Genomic DNA, 24,240 nt, shown 5'->3' with positions numbered 1-24,240 from the left:
TCAGAGAACTGTGTTTTGCCTTGTTATTCCGCCGTTCTCGGGGGCTCTGCTTCCACTGCTCTGTACTTCAGGCTTTAGGACAACTGCCCAGAAACGGGGCTCCCTGGTAGCTCTGGGCCTGTCGGACGTCGTGCCCACTGTTCTCCCTTAAAACAGAGCAGGCTCTCACGTGCCTCGGTTCTTTGTCACTGGTGTGGCTCCATGGGACTCGGCACGGCCCGCACCGCGTGAAGCCACTGCACGGGAAGGTACCCAAGCTTGGGCTGGGGGATGAAGAGGTAGACACGCAGCGGGAAGCATTTTCTCTTTGGAGGTCGGGCGCTGCCATGTGTCGCAGGTGAGCGTTGACATTGCAAGCACAGTCCCAGTGGAAAGGTTTTGCTCCATAGCAGCAGGCCCCTGTAGGATCTGTCTCACTGCAGGAAGCCTGAGCGCCCCCATTCTGAGGCTGCACAGGGAGGCCTCCACAACCCACAGCCATAGTAACGCCCAGCTGTGGCAGCTTCCTCTGCAAGGCCAGGTATGTATTTTAGGGAAACCAACAAATTCTGACAGCACATCCGGCCGCTTTTTCTCAGTGCTGTTCAGACGAGTACGAAGACCCGTGCTCTGTGGCACCAGCCAGCATCCTGCAGTACATCTCCCAGACTGGGTGGGAGAGGACCAGTCAGTCACTCATGACATTGCCCTACAACACAGGAAGGAGAAAGCTATTTTATCTGTTCCTTATATACTTCTGGGAGAGGATTAGTGATAGAGCAGCTATATGGGGAAGGTGACAGGGCCTTGCTTTCAGGAATGGCTTGTTACCAGAATTACCTCCTCTGGGACAGAGACGTGGCCAGGGGGAGCCCCCTCTTCCTGCAGGGCACACGTCCACTGGAATAGGGCTGTTCCTACCCCGGGTTAATGCCAGTCCCCGTGGTCATGATGGTCTCTCTCTGGTGAAAGGAAGATCTAGAAAGTCTGCTCCCTTTTGCTTCTTAATTTCATTCCTACTAAATAAGGGAGTCTTTTTCTTTGGAAGAAAATCACGTTCACCTTTCAACTAACTCACTTGGTAGGTGCATTCAAGTATAAGATTTGAGACTCTGCCGTTGAAAAGTGTGAAGTCTTATCGTGATCGTTTATCCGGACCCTGAGTCAGTTCTTTGTTTTCCTATTTCTTGGTCTCCACGTGGCCTACCCCGGCATTCCCTGGTGAGGGGATACCGAGTTAGCAGACAAGGGGGAGTTATGGGGAGAGTGGAAAGTTGGGGGTAGCATTTAGACTTTTATCCTGTTCCCGAAACACTGATGAGAACCGAGTGTCAAGTTCCCCAGTGACGGGGGTGCTGCCTGCTGGCTGCTCTCCCTCCTGTGGGTCCTGGCGTGCCCGATCCACACTGCGTGTCCAGTGCCTGCTCGGTGCTCAGCAGCCAAGCCGGACGCGTGCCACCTGCTGCCCTGCGGAGGGCGGCGTCCCCACCCCTCCCGCCACCGCCCCCCGCATGGTGGTTGTACTCCTCCAATGCTGGGGATCCCACACTCTGCGGTGCGGAAGGAGGAGGGATCTGGGGAGGAACTCGTCCGTTGCAACGTGTCACCAGCGTGCAGCCCCGGACTGCGAGGCCATGGGCGTCTGCCAGTCCTAATCGCATGCAGGTGCGCGCCCTTCGGCAGTGGCCAGCAGGAGGAAGCCCAGCTGTGGTGTGGAGCCGGAGCAGGGTGGATTTGCAGAGATGGGATTCTAGTCCCTCTCTGAGGAGGGAGGCCCTGCAGGTGCACCCGCACCCCTGGCTTTAATGGACGCCCAGTCACGGGGTCACATTCCCCTCCCAGGGAAGAGGAATTTTCCCATAGACTTACCCAGCAAGGAAGTCTGTCCCAACGTAGGGAGGTCAGCACAGGCCCCATTGCCAGAATGTCTGAGGAATGCGATCCAAAATGAAAACGCTCTGCTTTCCCCGGGCCCGGTCTCGTGTATTGTTGCTGTAATTCCCACTTGGGGTGCTGCGCTGGGCTAGCGCTCAACAAATAACCACCACAGATTTGGTAGTTGCTAAGACTCAAACTCCAGAGGCTTTCTGACCATGGAAGAATGGCACTAACAGTTGCATTTGGAGGGGACAGGAATGGCCACCAAGTGTGGGGACTTTGCTTTCTGTAGTCCCCAGTGCCAGAAAGCCAACGTCCCGGAGTCTAGCTGGCCCTGCTGTGCTGGCTCAGCTGCAGAAAGGCTTAAGGGATAAAAGAGCTAGTCCACCTCCCATTTCCATTTACGCACTCAGTCGAGAGGGACAGAGGAACACAGAATCCCTGATATGTGATTCCCTGAGAGTCTGAGCAACTGAGAGAATTGTTTCTTGAGAGGTTGACTCTCAGGTATGGTAGAAACTTGTATTCATTTAGGTAAAACTTCCTGAATATTCTGTGTGGCAGGCCCTATTCTATAAGCCCTGAGAGCACAGAGATGACAAGACACAAGTTCCATGTCCTAGGACTCTCCTTTTAAGGGCAGGAAAGAGTTTGGTGGTGGGGGTGGGAGGAGCAGAATGGAAAAATATAATTCCAGCAGTAACTGGTAAGTACTCCAATAGAGACATGGCCAGGGCCCCCCAAGGGCTAAGAGGGAGGGAGGGCGGGGGAGGAGAGGGGCTATACTAGGTGGCAGGAGCAGTTGGCCTTTGGGGCCAAGTCTGGGGGTAGGGGAGGGGAGGGGTGTGGGCACTCTCGGAGCTGGAGCAGGTGACTCCAGAGGTTTCAGAGCGCAGGTGCGGTCAGGGAAGTCAGCACCTGGAGGGCCCAGGCGGCTGCCGCAGAGAGCAGAGGGGCAGAATGAGGCACTGCAGCCTCGTTTTGACTCAGCAGGCAGGGCTTCCTCCTTGCAGTCGGCTGTCTGATGCACCGCCCTCCCCGCCCCCGTCCCTGGCCGGCAGGTCTGTTCTCTCTTTCATTCTTCTAAAACTATTCTTGTGTTACAAACTACCTACTCTTCCACGGGCCTGCTCAACTGGCGGTTGTTTGCCCTTCCGTTGACTTGTTGACTCGCTCGTCCAGCCTTCTACTCTGGCTGGGCTGCCCACTCCTGCCTCCAGGAGGCAGCACGGTGCCGTGGAAAGGGGAGGAAGCCTTGGCTCGGAGTAGAGGCTGCCTTTGAATTCCGGAGGCCTCTCAGTAGCTGTGAGATCTTGAGCCAGTCACTTACCTCTCCCCTCTGTGGTGACCTGTGGTGAGTATGGCCACAGCCCGTGGGACTGAAAGGCTTAACTGAGACCCTGTGAAAGTGCAGGGGGAGCGGCAGCCTCTTTCTGTGGGCTCTCTCCTCTCTCCCACACTGCCCAAGCTCTCCCTGTCTTTTCTGGCATTTGGAGCAGGTGCCTCCCCTCTCCCTTTGGGGGTTTCCGCTTCCCGGGACTACAGCAATCCAGAACCTTCAGTCTGGCAGAAGAGGCCAGACATGTGTCCCATAATGGCTTCCCCCGTGGACCAGAGCCATCACTCACCCATCTATGGAGCAGAGGCAGGAATCTCTGCACTATGGAAAAGGACTCCTGCAGGACAGCTTCTGTCTTAAGGCCTCAGAGAGAGATCTGTTCACAGGGCACACTTAGTTCCAGCCACTGACCCCTCTTTAAACCCCACCTCCCATGCGACGGAGCAGCCCAAGTATGTATTCTCTCCTGCAAGAGGCCAGAAACAAAGACGGTGTCTCCGGTTACTTAAGAAATGTTTGGTTCCCTGCATCTTTTCTAAATCCACCATCAGGTCCTCAACAAGGTGATGTTCCAGCATCCTGTGCTGTCTGTGGGAGGCCTTCATGGCCCTCAGCCCAAAAGCTGAGCTGGGTGAGCAACTGCCCCCTCCCCCCAGTAGGAACCAGAAATGCCAAGACCACAAGAATCAAGTTGCAGGCTGGGTGAGACCATGTAGAAACTGAGACATCACCGGGTCCTCTGCTGCACGGAATATGAGAGACTGTGGAAGTTTGCTAACCTTTTCCTTCAGGTACCATTTTACAGAGCGTCCTCCATAAGCCAGACAGGGTGTTACGCATGACCTCAATTAGCCCCTTTAACGGAAAACAAAAGCCCTCCCCAAATCTAACATTCTCACATCTCCAAATGAAAGCAAGTATTTTCATGGATGACAAGATGCGGGGTGGGGAGCCTCAGGGAGGCTAAGCCAAGGTAGCCTCAAAAACCCAGTAAATGACAGATCCGGGATTTGAACTCAGATCTCCACTTACTGCTTAGAAGAAGAAATTTACTTTCCAGGAAAGAAGAAGAGACAGATGCGGAAGACGGCACAGTGATTTCAAACTCATCTCAAACGTATAAAAAAATTGCAAGTACAAAGAACATTTTCTTTCCTCTCTGAACCATTAGTAAGATGACTTGGTGCCTGATCACCACCAGAAACTTCAATGTGTCTTCAGGACAAATAAGGACATTCTCTTCACAATCCAACCACTGAAGTCGGACAATAAACGTTGATCTCTTACTCCCAGGTCATCTGTAGACCCTGATCGAGTTGTGCAAACTGTCCCAACAATGTTTTCTTTTGTAAGAATCAATTGTTACATTAAGCTGTCATGTCTTTTTAGTCTCCTTTAATGGAATTAATTTTGGGCGCCTGGGTGGCTCAGTTAGTCGGTTAAGCATCTGACTCCTGGTTTTAGCTTAGGTCATGATCCCAGGGCTGTGGGACTGAGGCTTCTTTTGGATTTTGCCCTCTGTGGGGAGTCTGAAGATTCTCTTCCTCTGTGCCCTCCCCTGACTTGCATGAGCTCTCTCTCTCAAATAAATAAATCTTTTAAAAGATAGTATGGAATTAACTTTAATATAATGTAGGGTAAAGAGAAATCAAGCCTTTGGTGGTCCTTGGCTCTCCAAGGGTTGGGTGGTGAAGTGGATGGTGAGAGGTCCCTAGCCACCTCGGACATGAGCCCAGAGGACCACGGGAGGTGCCTCTGGACATTCTCTCTGTCCTCTGGCCCAGTGCAGCCTGAGGACCACCTGGGGGCACCGGTTCTGACTCTAGCTTAGACCCCTCACTCGGCGCTAGATAAACCCATATGAAGACAGACCTTTGACAAGGACCATCTGTGTGGCTGACTGGTACATACAGGAAGAAATGCTTCTGGAAAGTGAATTTCATCCACTGCTTACCAATTTTAATCTTTGCTTTTTTACGATGATGATGCTTAATAATGAAAATAACTATTAGAGCCAATCTGTATTGAGAAGATACTCTCAGCCAAGAATTGCACTAAATGTTTTAATTTTATCACCCCATTTAATTCTTCCAACAATATGAGGCATGCTTTTTTTTTTTTTTAAAGATTTTATTTATTTATTTGACAGACAGAGATCACAAGTAGGCAGAGAGGCAGGCAGAGAGAGAGGGGGAAGCAGGCTCCCTGCTGAGCAGAGAGCCCGATGTGGGGCTCGATCCCAGGACCCTGAGATCATGACCTGAGCTGAAGGCAGAGGCTTAACCTACTGAGCTACCCAGGTGCCCCTGAGGCATGCTTTATTATTAATCCTATCTTATAAGTGAGGACATCGAGGCATGGAAAATTAGAGAAAGTCACCTAAAAATAACATTGAGTCTTTTGTTTAATTCCTAACGAAATAAAATGAACTTTAATCTCCTAAAATCGTATTCTTCCTTCCCTAGAAGAAGTACTGAGAATTTAACAGAAAGACTTTGGCCCGAGTCTAACTCAGGGGGACTGCTGAGCTTACACCCTCCTCCCTCAACACAGAGATCAGGCCGGACAGTCGTAAGTGCTGGTAAAACATTTATTTTGAAAATTCATTTGGTGATCAGATGATAAACAGAAAATGAGCCCATATCATTTACTTTGTCATTTTACTTTTTACCATTTTTTAGGCTCGGACAAACCAAAATAAGACACAATGTCATACACGTGGACTTGTGAAATAGGGAGTAATATAAATTATGCTGAAAGGAAAGCTGGGGGTGTTCTTCTCTGAGTAGGTGTGATTCACCCACGACTTGCTTGAGGGCTTCAAGTCAGTACGACTGAGCATCTCCTATACACAAGGCACTTTGGAGACAGGAATCCTAAGCTTCTAACATCAGATTTCCAGAAGGCCTTCCCACACAGAGGCCGATCGGGACTCTATGTGCAGGCCTGTGCCAATGCGTGTCTCCTGGCTTCTCTCCTGGGCCAAGAGCACTCCTTGCCTGGGGCTTGGCTCTTCCCCTCCGAGAAGTCATTTGCTCGGATGCAGAAGCCATGCCAAGGGACAGTAACTCGCTCAACACTCACCACTGGGCTGGCAGCATATCAGAGCGGAATCTTTCACTGGGGCTTTAGGCTTTGGAAGGAAGGACAACAACCTATTGTTCTTAAGGAATGATAACACCATGAGGGGTCTCCTCTAGGGGAAAACTGAATGTTTCTGATCAACTGTCAACTATCACTGCTGTCAGTGGGAATTATTGGCTCCTAGGGTCCCAGGATTGAGTGATTTTAGGGAAGGCAGAAATATTGTGGGCCTACTCTAGGCTGGAGAACAAGCTTCTTCTCTACTGGACCTCAAGGCATCTGGAGAAGGTGAATTCACATAATCCATCATGGTCTGTTTTGGTTCAACAGTCAAACAATTTCTTTCCCACTAACAAAGCCGGGGCGGAAATGCAGAACTCATTTATGGTAATTCTCTCTTCACCGATTGAAAGATGCCCTCTCAAAAATTACTTACTGGAAGATTTTTCAGAAGAAAAGGATCATGACATAGCCAAGAACTCGCTCCTTGATGCCTAGCAAAGTATTTGGCTCCTAGTTGGTCCTCAATGTAGTTTGACTGGAAAAATCACAGCAGAAGCAACTCCATGAGGCAGGTACAGGCTGGCCTTGGGACACCCCAGGCCTCTGCATCCTGGCCCCGCAGGAGAGGAGCCTGCCGAGAGCTCACAGCCTGGCAGGCTGGTGCTCAGCACAGAGCTCGGGGCTGTCTCGTGGCAGGAGGCGCAGTCAACAACTCTTACTGAGTTCCTTGGCCCAAGGAATGTCTGGTGAACTTTATTCTCTGTGTCTGATGAAGAGCGATCAGGAAATCTCACTCCTCGGGGAAGCTTCTCAGAGATGCAGACAAGCAGTGCCTCCCCTGATGTTGGCTCTGCTTGTGGTTCATGACATGCTGCAAGGTAGTATTGGGGTGCGGGGGGCACGCAGGCTGTGCTGGTAGCCAGCTGGATTCTGATGACCTCAAAGTTAGTCCAGGCTCATCTTCAGCTTCTGTCTTTAAGGGAGACCCAGGTCCACGTCCGAGATCCACTACTCATCACTTCCTGCTACTGGAATGTGTGTCCTCGTGATCTCATACACTTACGTATCTGACTCTACACTTTATATTCACTGCTCTCTTTCACATTCCCTAGTGCGTTTTTCAAAATGTCCTCTAGGAGAGCCTATTCCACATGGTAATTGGATTAAAATCAACTAAATTTAGACTTCCTTTGGTCTGCAAGGATCCTGCCTACTAAAATCAACTGCAGGGTACCACTGGGGTATCTCGTGCAAACATAAGGGGTCTTGTTTAGGTCACTGATCACTGTGTTCCCTGAGTCTTGGAAAATGTGCTGTTAAACCTGTGGTGTATTTCATTGTGTTTACTTCAGCCGATGGTATGGGGAGCTAGCTGGGAGCAGATAACAAGCCAAGAGGTTCTTTTGGTTTTTGTTGTCTAATATCAAACATTAACAATGAACACTTATCTACTAAGGGTGTTACTAAGAGAAGGCACAGCCACTGCTGCTATGTACTAGCTCTCAGTCATGTTTCTGCAGGTCAGGACTTAGATTTTGGACAGATCATCCTTTAGCCAGTCAGCTACCATGTCAGCCATTTCCTGCGGAAAACGGAGGATAAAAGCATGAGGGATTTTTTTCTCACAGAGTCGAATATCTCCTTCTGGAAATTCTTTCTTTATGTCTTCATAGTATGCCGTTGGACACCAAGCATCTATAGTTCCATAGTAAAATGTAAGCTAAAAGACAAGACAAAAACATTGTCTTAGAAAATATTTTCCTCTTCCAACACAAACATGACACCAGCGACCTGCAATGCTTTGGAAACAGCTCCCGTCTCTGGCCCTGCAATCTAGTCCCAAGGCCCCCTCCAGAGCATGGCTCTCTTGAGGCAGTGACCTTCATGGTGTATGGGAGTGAATTAAGAGGCATCTGATGGAAAGAAATCCATTCCCGTATAGGGAGGGAGAGTCCTGAGTGAGAGATCACCCGTGATCCACTTAAAGGACGTGTACATTGAGGCTGGGATGGGCACTGGAGAGATGACTGGTGAGGACGAGGACGAGTTACTGAGATGTAATCATTGAGAGCCTAGTGACCATTCATTACACACCTCACCGTTTCCACGCAGCCACATGGTAGGCGGATGCGATAGGTTTGTTGAATGCATCCAAAGATGAATCAGATAGACTCAGGCTTCTCAAGGTAGCAGATGAAAAGTGACCAGAACCCTGAGAGTGTCTGTAACATTTCTAAGAACAGGCTCCACGTAGCAGGAGAATGTGCTGACTCAGTGGGCGGGTGACCCAGCCCTACTTCGGGTGAGGGCAAAGCAGCTGCAGGGAGACACAGCCTCTGTGAGGACATTACTAAGAGCCTTACTGGAAACTGATCTAGACCTGTCCGTGACACACACACACACACACACACACACACACACACATATCCCCTGCTTTTCTAAAGTCTGTGTCCTGCTGCTTTGCGTCTCTGAAATACTTATGTTAGCACCTGTTTTTGCCAACTGAAAGAAATCCAAAGAGATTTTTTGCTTTTACGAATAAAGGCGAAAAGTGGAAGTAGTGCTCAGCGTTCGTTCAGCAGTGGGCAGGCAGAGAGGCTGCGTGCTGCGTGTGTGTGCACGGCTCCCCTGAGCGCCTTCCCCTGGAACCCCATTCCACATCAAGCCGCCAGAACTCTGAACTGTGTCTGCAAGCATCTGTGCTTTACCTCGATTCACTCTGTGCACCCACTAGCAAGATGTGTCCTAAGATATCAGAAAAGCCTACGAGAGCTTATTTTCGGGGTCTGGGACCACTCAAAAAAAAATTTTCCATATAGATTAAAGATAACTGCTTCTTTGCTTTATGCCGTTTCAACTTAAAAAAGGTTTCACAGGAATGCTCGACTTTGCGATAGTGGGGGAAACCGGAAGTCCCCAGGACTTCACACAATGAAGTGACATGATAAGGTCTGCATGGTAGGATATGTACTCTGGCTACAATGGTGACGAGAAACTGGAGGAGTCAAGGTGTGGTGGAGGACAGGATGGGCACGTGTGTTACTGTCCACTGACTCTGCTCTACAGCCATTAAATCCACTAGCTGAATATGGACAAGAGAGACTGCATTTACAAAAACACTGGTCTTTATTACAATCACCTTATGACTTAACCAATATTTAAAAGGATAGTTAATACTTTATATATTTTTAAAGATTGTATTTATTTATTTGACAGAGAGAGAGAGAGAGATCACAAGTAGGCAGAGAGGCAGGCAGAGAGAGAGGGAGAAGCAGGCTCCCTGCTGAGCAGAGAGCCCGATGTGGGGCTGGATCCCAGGACCCTGAGATCATGACCTGAGCTGAAGGCAGAGGCTTAACCCACTGAGCCACCCAGGTGCCCCTAAAAGCATAGTTAATACTTTAAAGAGGAAAATATGTGATGCAGTAGTCCAGAGAGTCAATTACTAATAGTAAACCTTGAGGTGCAGACTTCCTCTGAATTACGTCATCGAGATTTTTCTGGATGTCACCTGGGTTTTTAGTTTTGAATGCTGTAAAGGCTTTGTGGCTCATAGGCTGCTCACTTATTTGTTCCATCCTCCTAGTTTTTGCTCACTACAACCATTTCTGGGCACTCCAAAGGCCCTAAAGCCGAAATTCATTTTGCCATGGCTCTTAGCAGAATGGGAAGTTCTTCCTGTTGTTGGAGACCAGAGGGCCTGGCAGTGGCCTGGTTCCTTGCTTCAGGGGTCAGTCTCTCCACAGCTCAGGCATGCTATAACCCCATGGGCAGTGGGCCACTATTTTGGCCAGCAACACCCTGCCACAGTTTCCCTTGAGGTACTGCTGGGAGGACCGGCTGCCTGCAGGCATTAATTACCTACCAACAGGCCTAATAACTTTAGATTCTCTCTACACTATGCCCTACCTTTACCCACAAGAATCTTTTAAATTATATCTGGGAAACAGCATATGGAGCAGTCATCGTGCCCAGTGGCTCTGCACTTCCTCAGAGCATGAAACAGTGCTGAGAAATCTGGAAATGCTGACTTGGACTTGTGTCCATCAGGGGTGTTCCTCTGCTCCAGCGCACTCTCTTGCTGGAAGATTCCTGAACACCGAGAAAGGCTCTCTGGGAGCCCTTGCACCAGCCCAAGCTGATGGTGAGGTCTTGTGAAAAGGCTTACTATGAAAGGGTCACCCAGAAGGAGGGCCAGGCAGAAAGACCTCCCCAGGAGTCTCTCTGATGAGGAGGACGATCACCACCGTATGCGCCTGCTGCCACTTCTGCCTCATTCTCTTTCTGAGGAGAACTCGGCATTTCCTTTTCAGTGGGGCAATCACCACTTGAAATGCCTCCACTGAAAAGTCCAGCTTGGCGAGGCTCAGCACTAGGGAAACACCATTCCTTCCCTCATGCGTGAAAGTGTCAGACAGCTGAGCAGGAACAATAAGCATGGATCCCAGGGATCCACCTACCTACACCAAGAGACCAGTCGTATCCAAGCAGTTACGTGCATGCGCTGCCCAAGGCATGTACTAGGAACCTTAACACTAAGTGTTCAAGACCGTGTAGTAGTAAGGATTCCAGATTTCCCATATGTTCATCAAATTTTGTTGTTTAATTCTCCATGGCTAGTAACCATTTAGAGTGGGCTAGATTTTGTTAAATCTCTAAGTGATGGTGGGGTAAGGTCTTTTTTTTTTTCCCCCCTGTAATTCTTCTTTGGACTATATTCACGAAGGGCCCTCTATAAAAATCTTGGCTTACATATAAAACACATGGCTATTCTAATGCCTTTACATACACTGGCTCAAGATACTTCCCGTCCCTATAGATTACAAGTCACAGGCAATAGATCTGAACAGAAAACTCTGCATCTGTAATCCTAAACAGGAAACTGAAAAAGGATGGGGTGTGTAGAGGTCCTAGTGGGGGGTGGAGGCAGACAGGTGAAGTAGAAAGAAAGAAAGAACTGGACACCGAAGCCTGGTCGTTAAGAGTGTACACTGCTCTATGTCGCTCTGTCAAAGCAAATTTCCATCATGACACATAATAATGAACCGATAAAAACTGAGAATAACATGCTAAGCTCTGGACTCAAGGAGTCCTCACAACAACACTCTGAGGGAGGCATTTCATCCCTATTTGACAGAAAAGGAAACTGAGGCTTAGTGGGAGTACCTTGCTTAAGTTCAAACAAGTGGTGGGTTATAAATCCAGGGAAAACATTCCTGATCAGTTCTTTTTACTACCCTCTACAATTAACAATGAATTGACCCATGTTATGAAAACATATAAACCTAAAGACTGGGGGTGGGGGGAGGGTCTTAAACTGGCTTTGAAAACTGAGAGTGGCCAGCAAGGGTAGGAGCACACCCAACATCTGTACTTTTTTGGGGGGGGTGGGGTAAAGATTTATTTATTTATTTATTTGAGAGAGAATGACAGAGAGAGACAGAGAGCACAAGCAGGGAGGAGAGGGAGAAGCAGGCTCTCCACCAAGCAGGGAGCCTGACACAGGGTCGATCCCAGGACCCTGGGACTGTGACCTGAGCCAAAGGCAGCCGCTTAACTGACTGCACCCCCCAGCACCCCCCAATGCCTCTACTTACAGGCTTCCTCACCGTCTATGCGGTTCCAGGGTGCTGAGTGTCATGGGCGGGATAACTGCCAGGAAATTACCAGAATTGTTACCTGAGAATCTGAGGCTATCAGCGGCACTTTTAAATCTAAAGGGTTGTTAGAAGATAAATTATTTCCTGTAGTTTCTTTCTCCTTGGCACTTGTTTTGATACGCATGAGAGTTGATAAAAAGTACACATTATTGAATGGAAATTATTCTGTGTTTCCAAATTGCTGTCATGTTAAGTAATTCACTTCTCTATTAAACACAAAATTTAATTTTCCCAGTTGTTGTACATTTTGACTTCTCAGGACTGCTTTTTGCTTTTCCTCACGTGTTTTCTGTGGTAAGGTGGAATTACGGTTACGAAAGTCTCTGCGCTCACAGATGTATTTTCCTTTAGCTTTCAGTGCACCCCTAAGGAGATCCGTCCCTGCAGAAATGTCTCTACCAATTGTTGTAGTTTGCCACCATACAAAAATCACATTTGTCTTTTCTCATGTGGGTGTTTTTTTCTCTCACTTTTTGCTGCTGAAACTCACGGACTCAAAGCAGTCCCATCAAAAATGACTCTAACCCTATTGGCAAAGTGGTTGAAATCCACAAGTGAGTAAAACAGCTCTGGCCTGGAGAAGCTGCCAGACTAGGGAAAAACACAGGCGTGTACAAACTGGCCCTTCAATACAACAGGCAGAAAGAGAGGAACTGTTACAGGAGCCCAACACAGGAAAACCAGAATTCTGCCCCAAAGGGGTCAACAAAGCTTGGTTTTAGTACACATTTTGAGTTGAGTTGAAAGTTGGCTTTCATGCATTATGAACAGAGGATTTATTTTAAGAGCAAAAGAAATGCTAGAAATCATCTTATGACCTAAGTTTGTATTTTTGATTTAGCTAATCACTAACAAAAAATCGTATCTTAAAATACATTTTTTAGAGCCCTTGGTTTTTTTTTTTTTTTTAAAGAAAAATTCATTTATTCCTTGATTTGAAAGACAGAGAGTGAGAGAGAGAGAGCACAAGATGGGGGAGAGCCAGAGGGAGAAGCAGACTACCTGCTGAGCAGGGTGCCCAATGTGGGGCTCGATCCTGGGACTCCGGGATCATGACCTGAGCTGAAATCAGGAGTCAGTTGCTTCAACTGACTGAGCCACCCAGGCACCCCTATATACTTTCTTTAAGCCTAAAACAAAGCATTTTATTATATATATTATCATATAGCGCACACACATTCTCCACACACACACACACACACGTGTGTGCACACACACGCTGTATTCCCTTGAGAAGATCACGGGGAACATACCGGAAAGACATTGGTTGGAAGATCCAAGATTAGTCGCCAACCAAATACACCGTGAGGCACAGGCCCTGTCGTCAAGCCACCACTCACGCTTGGCTCGCTGAGGTGACTCTCGCCACTTTTACTTATTAATGAGACCTGCAGCCCACACTGCAGTGCCATCTGCATGTTCCTGGTCGAGTGTCTTCCAAAATAAAGGACGGCACCAGTATTCGGAGGCTGCCACTTCCCCTCCTGGTCGGGTTCCCGGGGGGAGCCCCTGGGCTCCAGCAGCAGCAGAGGTAGGGCCTCCTGCTCTCCTGGGCCGCACAGGGACCCCCGTGCCAGCATTCCACAAAGGGCTGCAGCTCCCTGTGTGCCCAGCGCGTGTACAAGCCCACCTCTTTAGAGAGAGTCCTGAGCTGTCACGCTTGTGGCAGGGAAAGCCGCGGCATCATAGCGACAGTAACCAGAGCAATGATGCAGATGCTCAGGGAGGAGACACATTGTCTCCTTTGTGCTCTGAGAAGTCAGGAAAATTGTCATTCCTGCTTCTCCACTTTTCCTCCCCTTCTCAGAAATGACCGCCGCCTGACAGCTTTGGGTTTGTTTGTGGTTTTTGTTTTGTTTATGATCAAAAAAGCCAAAGATCCGATACAAAGCAGGGCCAAATTAGTACCCCAAGTACCCCATCAATTCCCACTGCTCCTTGAGGTGCCTGCAGAGGGAAGAGGGCTCAGTGGTCATAAAGTACTACCGAGGGGCCAAATTTGTACCCAAACACCTAGTTACCTCCCAGCTAGATCTCCCTGTCCTGCTTTATTTCCCTATTTGCATCCTCTCCTCCCCGCCGCACTCTGAGGCTCAGGGCACTAAGCCTTCTGCATGCACCCGCCCCTGCAGAGAACCCAGGGCAGGCGGCTGCCTTCCCTCTTGGACAGGACAGTCAGACCCTCCACCCTCAGAGGCCTATTCTGTAACATAAGCCTCTTTCCCGTTATTTAAAAATCACATTCCTCTTGGGAACAGAGGGACAGCAGTCCCAGAGCTTTACAATTTCACTGCAGTCTTTCTGAGCAACCCTTTTTAGGAACTTGAAGAATTGCTAAAGAAAGGGAGACAGTTTAGGAAATTCACTTTCCAATTTACCTTGTTTCCTTTCTTCCTTTTATCCAGAATTGGCTCCATTATCATTCTTGAGAACATGAGAATTAAAATCCCCAAAGATGAAGAAACATGGCTGGGGATGGAGGAGACAACACAACCCTTTATGACCACTGAGCCCTTTTTCCCTCTGCAGGCACCTCGGGGAGCACTGGGAACTGAGGCACCAAAGGAAGAGGGGGAGGAGGCAGGCTGGTGGGTGACCGACTGGACCTCTCCAGTGGCACAACAACAGGCTTGCAGAGTGAGGCTCTCTCTTCCTGGGTGACTCAAGTGTAAAGGGCCTGAACACACTCACTCCTAAAGGTAGTGGCCCAGCTAGTGACCAGCTTTGTCTCTTTCTTACGCGGGACTAGCGTAAGAAGCTGACCCGAGGTGTCGATTTTATTCTGGCGAGGCTACAGAGTCTGAGGCATAGGGAACAAATTTATTGCCTTGTGTTTCTGTTTCTTCCTGGTCATATGCCTCTGGAAATTAGCAGATGTGCTGAAGCGTCTTGTTTAACTAATGTAGAGAAATGGCCAAGTTCAGCTCATCTGAATTCTCTGCACGAGGGTACTGGACCAAGTCCTGGAAAGATTAAGTACTTCTCTTTACCACTGTTCGTTCCCGTACAACATCTCCCCTAGGCATCTCAAGGGGAGCAGTGTCTGTGATCTAGAACGGGGTGGGGACATTCCAGAGTCTCTTGGCTCTATATTTAATATCACCGAAATCTTGTGCTACAGAATGAAAATATCTGGGAAGGAGTGTGTGGGGGGAGAAGTTAAGCAAATAGTCTTTTGAAAGCACTTAGAGGCATATCTAGGATATAACTAACTTTATAACAATAATAATAAACTTCTTTGAATGCTTAGTATATGCCAGATACTCTTGGAAGGCCTTTATATGAATTACAGCATTATATTTTTGGAACAAATGTATGATACTAGATACTATTATCAAACCATTTTATTGATGAAAAAAGGAGGCACAGTGAGATCACATAACTTAGTCAAGGTTCCGTAAGGAAGCGAGTGGTAGAGCTGGGGTTTGAACCTCAGGCTGTGACTCAGAAGACTGCTCCCCAGTACACAGCAGCTTCTTCCGCCACGCTCCCCTGGAGAACTCCGGGTACGCTAACACAAGTGCCTAAGATAAAGCTCTCAAGGTCAAAATGATTGAGATAAAGACAAATGTACGTATCTCCAGGATGATTATGACATTCCGAATAGGTTTCAAATGAAACCGGCAGAACTAACACAATCCGTTTCAGACTGCGGTGCGGCGGAAGGCAGTCCGGGTTAGCTGGTCCAGGCAGCGCTTCCTACGCTCTGCTAAGCAGGACGTGCGCATGTCTGAAGGATTTGCACGCCCCAATCTGCAAACAACAGCGCAGGGTTTCTTCCCAAAGGCAACAGGCACCTCTGGGCTCAGGTGGGCCAAGAAAAGAGCCATGGCGGAGGAGTTCCCGTTCCTGAGGGCATTCTGCCCCTTTCCCAAACCACCCTGTCACCGTGGCCTGACCCTCTGGGGCAGGGGCAGCACCACTTTGCAGGTGGTCCCTCGACGGCTGCCCGCCTCTGTCACAAAGCTGCACCTCGTGTGTTCTTGCTGGGAACGACCCGAGACCCCTGCTGTCTGATAGTGAGGCTCAGATCCGGGCTGGCAGTAGCACACACCAGCTGTTTCCATACGCCTAGGCCAGAGATGGTCACGGCAGTTTAGAATTTCCCTCCTAAGTGAGTTTTAAATGAAAACTTCAAGTTTCTAAACCAAACACTAATTCGCTTTTCTGTGAATGAGACATACATTCCCTTACAGTTTAGAACAATGACAGAACAAGGGAATGCGGCCCTATTTGCCTCAGACACACCAGGTGCCTCATAAAGCATTACATACCCCAGGGGTTCCCAAAAGAATTGGGATTGGGGTGGGGAAAAGGTAGAGCTGATTCTCTTACTTGGGTTTATTCTATCCTGGTTCTCATTCCCATCCCTCCTCTCCAACTCCTGTCTTGTTCATTAGCTCCTCTACTTCCTCCCAACCTTTCAAGCTCTGCTCTCTCAAGGATCAATCTTTAGATGTCTTCTCTCCACATTCTACTTCCTTTTGCTACAGTTATTCAGGCTCACGGCTTCAAGTCTGTCATCATTATATCCGAATCGAAATTCTGCCCCGACCACCATTCTAAGCTTCACACGTGTCTGCTTGGTGGTCCCACAGCTCTCTCAGACAAAGTACCCACAGGAACTACTTTCTCAACCACCTCCCACGGCTTGCTGGTACTTGGACAAATCCCCTAGCTTGTACCGATCTCAATACAGAGACATAACCTGAGACGCTTCCTTCTCTATTCTCTCATGTCCTATTAGTATAAGTGCTTCTTCTACTTTCTAAATCTTCCCTGTCCTCCCTCCTCTCCGCCCCCATCCCACTGCCTCAGTCCTTGTAAAAGCTTTTCGAGTGATCTTCCTATCTCAAATCTCCTCTGCTCTGATATTTTCCATACACCCCCCCGCCACCCTAATAATCCCTCTCACTTGTTAACCCAGCCACCTTCTTAGGGCTGACTGATGTGAACTGGTCGTTCTCAACGGGCTGGTGGTTCGCGGATGGCACAGGCTCGGATGAGTAAGCGGCTGTCAGACAGTGGCCAAACATTTTGTATATGACCCTGATCATTACCCCTTTGCTGAGACCATGTACTACTTCCCCCACAGCTCAAAATAACCTCGTCTTTTTAGCGTAGCATTTCATGGCTTCTTATTCTCAGGCCAGCGCTCAAGCCACACCACCATGCTGCCTCACCCTGTCTGGTGTCTCTAGAGTAGGGCTTCCTCACTGGGGGTCTATGGGTCCACATGGGTTCATGTGGACGTGGTGACAGTGGGGGAGGGGTAATGCAAACCTGCTTGGGAAAAAAGAGGACATCTTTATTTTTGCCAACCTCTAACTATAACTTAGTATTTCCTTCAGTTAGGAATACAGGCAACAAACAATAGTTGAGTAACATCTATATTTTGTTACCTATAAAATTATGGAAATTTTCAAATCACAGAAAATTTGGTGAAGATAACTAAAAAGTTATTTAGCTCACTGCTACAAATTCACAATACTAATTCTGACTGCTATTATATCTCATTATTTAATGTGTTAATAAAGGTGCACAAACTATACACCACAAATCTGTTTTTAAGTTATTGTGATAACTACACTTCAACATAATTGCTTTTTTGGGTAGTAATTTCATGTATTTATTTTATGCACTTAAAAACGTTACTCTGAGTAGGGGTCCATGCATGAGAGGGTCAAATAGACCCATGGCACAAAAGAGGCTTAGAATCTCTACCTTGATGGCTTCCCCATCCATCTATCCATGCATCCAGTACACAATTAATTATTAACTCCACAGGTGTCCTACATTGTTCTGAGTCTTTAGAGATACCAAGATGAGAAAAAACATAGTTCCTGACCTGTAGATAGACAAGAGGGGCAAACTAACCTCTTAAATACTGTGTAAAAAAGGCAATATTATAAACTACACAGGGAACCAGGAAAGCTGGGGAGCGACATCTAACCAAAACCAGGGGCTGGGGAAGGCCTCCTGGTGATGACAATGGAGCCAAGTTTCAAAGGACAGGTAGGATTCAGTCGGGTGAAGATAGAACACAGTCTGTGATGCCACAGGTCTCTTGGAAAGAACTGTGAGTCTGGTATATTTGCTCCAAGAAAGGGCAGCAACTCTAGGTAGTATTGAAGCTCTGTTAATAAATGCAATTGGTACCATGTATGAAGTCTCTAGACCTGGGAGGGCAGGCAGGCCGGCAATCAGCCTAGTAGATTTTTCAGAGTTAAAAAGACCCACTTTCCTCAAGAAGATAAAAAGTGGACACGTGGACAATGGAAATCCAGTGGTGGAAAATCTGAATGTAGAACCAAAGCCTGCAGATGATGGTACGACAGTTTTCTAGGGGATCAGAAAAAATCCCAAAGCCATCCACATGATGTAGTAGACTTTTAGACTAACGTGCTTGTGGCTTCCTGACCAGATGGCACAAAGACACATTTTTCAGAACTGCTTTAAAATTTGTTGAATAATTGAGATACCTCCAAGTATTTTTGCAACAAAATATGTGGGGCTCACGGAGTCTTCACACTGGACAGTCCTGGGTAGGTATATAGTTTTTGACCGCCTCTGTTTGGGGCTGAAATGGAACACAGTATCCTTGACTAGAGTATCCAGAAACGGGTATGTCTAGTCTTGGGAATTGGTTTTCAAGTTGAACAACATATCAGGATTGTTTGGAAAGCAATGCCCACCACTTTCCTAAAACTACGGTGCCCTTTCGAGTTTCCTTATTTTCTCAAGCAGACTGGGACGTATGTTGATTCAACTTTCACCAATATTAAATTACAGCATGTTTCCTCTTTTTTCATTGCAGAAACAAAAAGTTGCAATAAACTTCCTGTCTCTCTGTACCTTGTTTCACTTAGGAACTGGAACTGTATTATTCTGGTGAAGGGATCAAACTGAGTCGGTACAAAAGATAATCAATTAATGGCAAGGTAGTTTTGCATCATTAAACTAAACAATGGCTCACTTTCCCAAATTCCATAAGTACCTTTCGTGCTGTCTTAAGAAAACAAAACAAAACTATTCTCTGTAGTTGGAAAAGTTTATTCCTGTAACTGTGTTAATAATAACCTTGAAATGGACTGCTGTCTACCATTATACCCCCATATTTCTCTTATAAAAGTTTTAGTAAACTTACAGTCCTGACACAGTTACCATAAGCAGACTTCGATCTGGGAATGATTACACTTGCATATGGATTTAACTTAGGACAGGAATAAGTTAGCACCATCTTTTGACCTCTTTCTGAGCACAACATACAAACAGAATCCAGAAATGATGAGTATTTTACAGCAGCTGGCTTCCACAGGTGGTAAGATGGGTTTTGACACATGATGGGTCTAGTCATTCTGCAAGTGTGAGTTTTGGAAGTGGGCTTCTGCCAGTCTGATTATTAACTGGGAATTGAGTTGTTTTTATGAACTTCTAGCCTTGAGAACTTAAATGCATTTTTGAAACAAATTCACTTAGAATTTAGCTGAAAAATAAAATACTGTTTTTCTTGTATTTTTACATCCCTCAATGACTGGAAACAGCTGAAAGCCCTGGAGAAAGTGTTTTTCTGAGGCCCCAACGTCCCCCATTCAGCCAGTGAGGGTTTCCTTCTGGCTTCAAAATTTCAATCTCTAGCCAAATGCTATTTTAGAAAAAAAAGAAAAAAATGACCACTATGGCCCTAAGTCAAACACAGATTTTCAAAAGTCCTCTTTGGGTAAAGCTCCTATAGATCAATATTCTGAAAAAATATTTTTTTAAAGAAAGTATACATTTTTTGCTTTAAGATAATTGTATTGGGAGGTTCTAAAAATATGAATTAACACTGTAGCAAGCTGAAGTCAAATGTTTCAAAGTTTATGAAGACATTCTAAACCCAGGGGGAAGGTATCTGAGATCTGACCTGCAGACGTCGGGTTCCTGGAAGAGCTGGCCCCTCAGCAGGGCGCCCTGCGTCGGACCCTACAGATGTCACAGCTTAGCACTGACCGTAAAACTCTAGATTAGCACAGCCCCCCCCCCCCTCAAAAATATATAAGCTAATTTGTAACTTGAAATTTTCTAATAACTACATTAAGAAGTATAAAAGAATAGATGAAATTACTTTTATTTATTTATTTATTTAGATTTTATTTACTTATTTGACAGAGAGACACACCGAGAGAGGGAACACAAGCAGGAGGAGTGAAAGAGGGAGAAGTGGGCTTCCTGGCCTGATGTGGGGCTCGATCCCAGGACCCTGGGATTATGACCTGAGCTGAAGGCAGAACGACTGAGCCACCCAGGTGCTTGGAAATTACTTTTAATAGTCTATTTTATTTAGCCTAATAGTCTAAAATATTATCATTTCAACATGCAATCAATATAAAAATATTAGTGAAATATTTTATGTCTTACGGGTAATAAGTTTCTGAAATCCAATGTGTCTGTTATATGTACAGCACACCTCCTTTCAGACTAGCCACAAAGAACCACACATGTTTGGTGGCTGTCGTGTTTAGACAGTGCAGCTCCATCCTATTCAGAATGGACAGCAGACAAATGACACCATGGGAGTACCAGAGCCACCAATTCTAGGGTTCTTAGACATATTCTCAAACACGGTACCCTCCAGTTTCAGAGACTGGTGCTTCCAAATGTGTTTGTGCAAGACTCAAACATTTAGGGGTGCCTGGGTGGCTTGGTCAGTTGGGCGTCTCCCTTCAGCTCAGGTCATGATGCCAGGGTCCTGGGACTGAGTCCCACATAGGGCTCCCTGCTCAGTGGGGAGTCTGCTTCTCCTTCTCCCTTGCCTTTCTTCCTGCTCATGCTCTTTCTTTCTCTGAAATAAATAAAGTCTAAAAAAAAAAAAAAAAAGACGCTAACATTTGGAGCAGTAACTCCCAAATGCTAAATATTTCAATCTTTGCTTTTCTGCACCTGCTTGCAGAGAAATCCGGTCTTGGTGTCAGAGCTGAACTTTCCTATTCTTATGCACTGGAGAATAAAGAAAGACAGGCTGAGTCAGCAGGTCATAGTGATGTTAGTTTTTGTCCAGTGTTTTATTTACATTTTGATATAACTCATTATTCTATATATTATTGAGACCTCCTCAGTAGAAGGCCCTAGAGAGAAGCATTGATTCTAGAAGCAAACCTAACAAAAACAGGTGGTAAACTTTATTTAAGCATATACTGAAATCTACAGTCAGCTGTACTTACTTCCTATGCAACTTTCAAGAACACCTTATTTGAGCCAGAAGTAGAACTCTGCGTGAAATCTACAAATCCTGGAGGTCTTAAAGACTCTTAACCAATTCTAGCACTTCACGCTCAGTAAATATTTCTGCCCATCTACTTACTTCCTTGCAGCACCAAAGTGATTACCTTAGGTAAGTATGTCCTTATGGTTTCGTTGTCTCGCTTCACCACCTGCATCATTTCTTGGCCCCCAAGGTAGGCAGCATTAGCTACATTTAAAAAAAGAGTCAAACACTTAGAATATACACAATGAACACAAAAGTCAAACTAATCGGTTTTAATTCCCATTCCCAATTTTCCTTACAGCAAGCACTGTCTGATGTGAGGTGTCACCGAGGCCAAGAAAGGTATGTTGCCCTCACTTGCCTTTCTCAACAGCGACACACAGCAGCGACAGAACAGCCTAACGTCAGCCACCAGAACAAATGACCTACGGTGCGATTAAAAGCACAGACTTACAGATAAATCATGTATACTAGGGAAACTGCATGCAGTTACTAATGTGGAACTTTCCTGACCTTTTATTTTTTTTTTTAAAGTTACAACTAAAATAAATGTTTATTTCAAAATAGGTTTAAAGGCTCCCTAAGAGTTTTTATTGAGGGTTAGTCCCAATGTACTGACTGTGTAATGAGCAAAGTTGACCCTCTCCCTTCCAAGATGTCACATACCTGAGAAAGTCCTCATCTACAAATTTTCATTAAATGTTGTGTACCTTGGGCTCCATTTTGATTGGCATATTATTGTTATATTGCTTTCTTTTCTGTCATCATCTGCCTCATATATTTGTCCTTTTCTTTATTTTTTAATCTTTTCTCATTTTGTTTTAAGTATGTCTCTTGAAATCATAAGTAGACCTCTTTAAAAATGTAATCTAAAAGTATCTCTTAAACAACGGGACTTAACAGAGTCACATACCTCTGTCTGATCTGTCTCAGTCACAGATCTCTGGTCTGATTCCAATCATCCTGTTTTGTATATGCTTTGCTTTCTTTTAATTTCCAACTTTCTATCCCCTTTAGTGTGAATGATGTTTTCTTCTTCTATTTATTTTAAAGTTCATTTATTTTTTTAGTAATCTCTACACCCAACATGGGGCTCAAACTCACAACCCCAAGATTAAGAGTTGCATGCTCTTCTGAGTGAGCCAGCCACGTGTGCCTTTACTATCTCTTAAAAATTTCTTTTCACTATATAGTCTGAAAGCATGAATTCTCCTTTTATTCACTGAGTGATTAGCTGTACCTAAAATTTTGGAAAAAAAATTTATATTTTTTCTATTGCTGTCTGGAGTTAATCAGTGTCTATAATCTCTCCATCCAAACAAGGTGGACTCTGGCATCCCTGTACTTTCCTCATGCCTTCCTCTACCCGGTCTCCTCCTGGGAACTGTAGGTAATAAACTCTTATTCCAAGGGCAGTTCTCCATGCCTGTTACTTTACCACAGCCGATTTAAACAAATTCTGGACACACTATAAAACAAGGAGGCAGAGCTGGTATTCTGCGGAGGTCAGTGCCCTGGTTTTGTAGGTCACAGTAGTGAAGGGGAGAAAGCTGCTCAAAGAGGGGCTGGGGAGGAAGCTCCAGAGACAAGCAGAGGGCTCCTCTTTAGCTCCAGCTAAGTACTAATTGGCACTATCACGTGGGACACCACTAGAAGCTGGGGAAAGAACCGCCCGAGAGGATTTAGAGGGACGAGTGCCCAAACTGGGAGTAGTTACTGTTCCTACCAGCCTGGTAGGAAAGTCTTGTAATTCCGGGTGTATCAACTATAGAACTTGGAAAGGTTTTGCTTTGGTAGTGGGGTAACATTAGCTCTAAACTAAATGCTGTCTTGCAACCAACTAACAAAGCTTAAAAGCAAGAACAGAAAGTATCAAACTATTTCCAAATAACATAACTGTCCCATACCATAACAAAGCTCAAGAACTTCTACATAAATACAAAAATATCCAGCATCCAAAAAGGTAAAATTAACCATGTAAAACATCCCATAAACAGTTATCAAACATGCAAGGCAGGAAAATACAACCCAAAATAAGGGAAAAAATTAATTAAAACAGACTCCAAAATGACAAAGATAATAAAATTGGAAAACATTAATGTCGCTGTGAAAACTGGATATACACACATGAAAGAATGAGTTGGACCACTCCATACCATATACAAAAATTAATTAACAATGGATCACAGTTCTAAATTTAAAACTCTCAGAAGGAAATATAAGAATAAATCTTTGTGATCTCAGATGAGGCAATGGGTTCTAAGACATGACACTAAAAGCAAAAGTGAGAAAAGGAAAAATAAACTGGTTTTCATAAAAATTACCACCATACGCACTTTAAAGGACACCATCAAGAAAGTGAAAAGACAGCCCATAGAATGAAAAAAAATTGTATATCTGATAAGGATCTAGTATCCACAATATATAAAGAACTCTCACAACTCAATAAAATGACAAAAACTTGGTTAAAAATGGGCAAAAAGGAGCACCTAGTGGCACAGTTGGTTAAGTGTCCAACTCTTGATTTTGGCTCAGGTTGTGATCTCAGGGTCACTGGCTCGAGCCCTGCACTGGGTTCCACACGCTCAGCTCAGAGTATGCTTGAGTTTCCCTCTCTCTCTCTTCCTCTGCTCCTCACCCCCATGCTTGCATGTGCTCTTTTTCTTTCTCTCTCTAAAATAAGTAAATAAATCTTAAAAAAAAAAAAGGGCAAAGATTTGAATAGGCCTTACTCTAAAGAAGAAGTACAGATGGCCAATAAGTGTGTGAAAAGATGCTGAACATCATTAGCCATCAAAGAAATGCAATCAAAACCACAATGTCATAACACATCACACCTAATGGATGGCTACAAGAAAAAAAGACAAACAAAAGCCAGTGCTGACAGGGATGCTGAGAAATTGAAGCTCTCATACATTGTGAGTGGCATTGTAAATTGGTACAGGCACTTTGGAAAATAGTTTGACAGCTACTCAAAATGTTAAATATAGAGTTACCACATATATCCAGCACTTCCATTTGTAGGCACAAACCCAAGATAACTGAAAACA

General features: G+C 45.8%; 1 protein-coding gene across 2 annotated transcripts in view; it reads right to left on the bottom strand.

Moving 5' to 3' along the window:
- Nucleotides 1–5,772: 5,772 nt before the first annotated feature.
- Nucleotides 5,773–24,240, bottom strand: part of LOC111154160 (lipid droplet associated hydrolase) — a 106,389-nt gene continuing 87,921 nt past the window's right edge. The window contains exons 6-7 of one of the 2 annotated variants that reach the window (XM_022513580.1): nucleotides 21,312–21,394; nucleotides 5,773–8,003 (exon numbers count right to left, since the gene is read on the bottom strand). In XM_022513580.1, coding sequence (XP_022369288.1) covers nucleotides 7,812–8,003; nucleotides 21,312–21,394 — 275 coding nt within the window. In that variant the 3' untranslated portion in view covers nucleotides 5,773–7,811. The remainder of the gene's footprint in view (nucleotides 8,004–21,311; nucleotides 21,395–24,240) is intronic. The other variant, XM_022513581.1, reaches the window with a different exon arrangement.

This window comes from Enhydra lutris, unplaced genomic scaffold, assembly GCF_002288905.1.
Source record: "Enhydra lutris kenyoni isolate GAN:26980312 unplaced genomic scaffold, ASM228890v2 scaffoldscaffold35, whole genome shotgun sequence".
Taxonomy (NCBI): domain Eukaryota; kingdom Metazoa; phylum Chordata; class Mammalia; order Carnivora; family Mustelidae; genus Enhydra; species Enhydra lutris.
The sequence above is the reverse complement of the archived record's forward strand: the minus strand, read 5'-3'. Positions and strand labels throughout refer to the sequence as shown.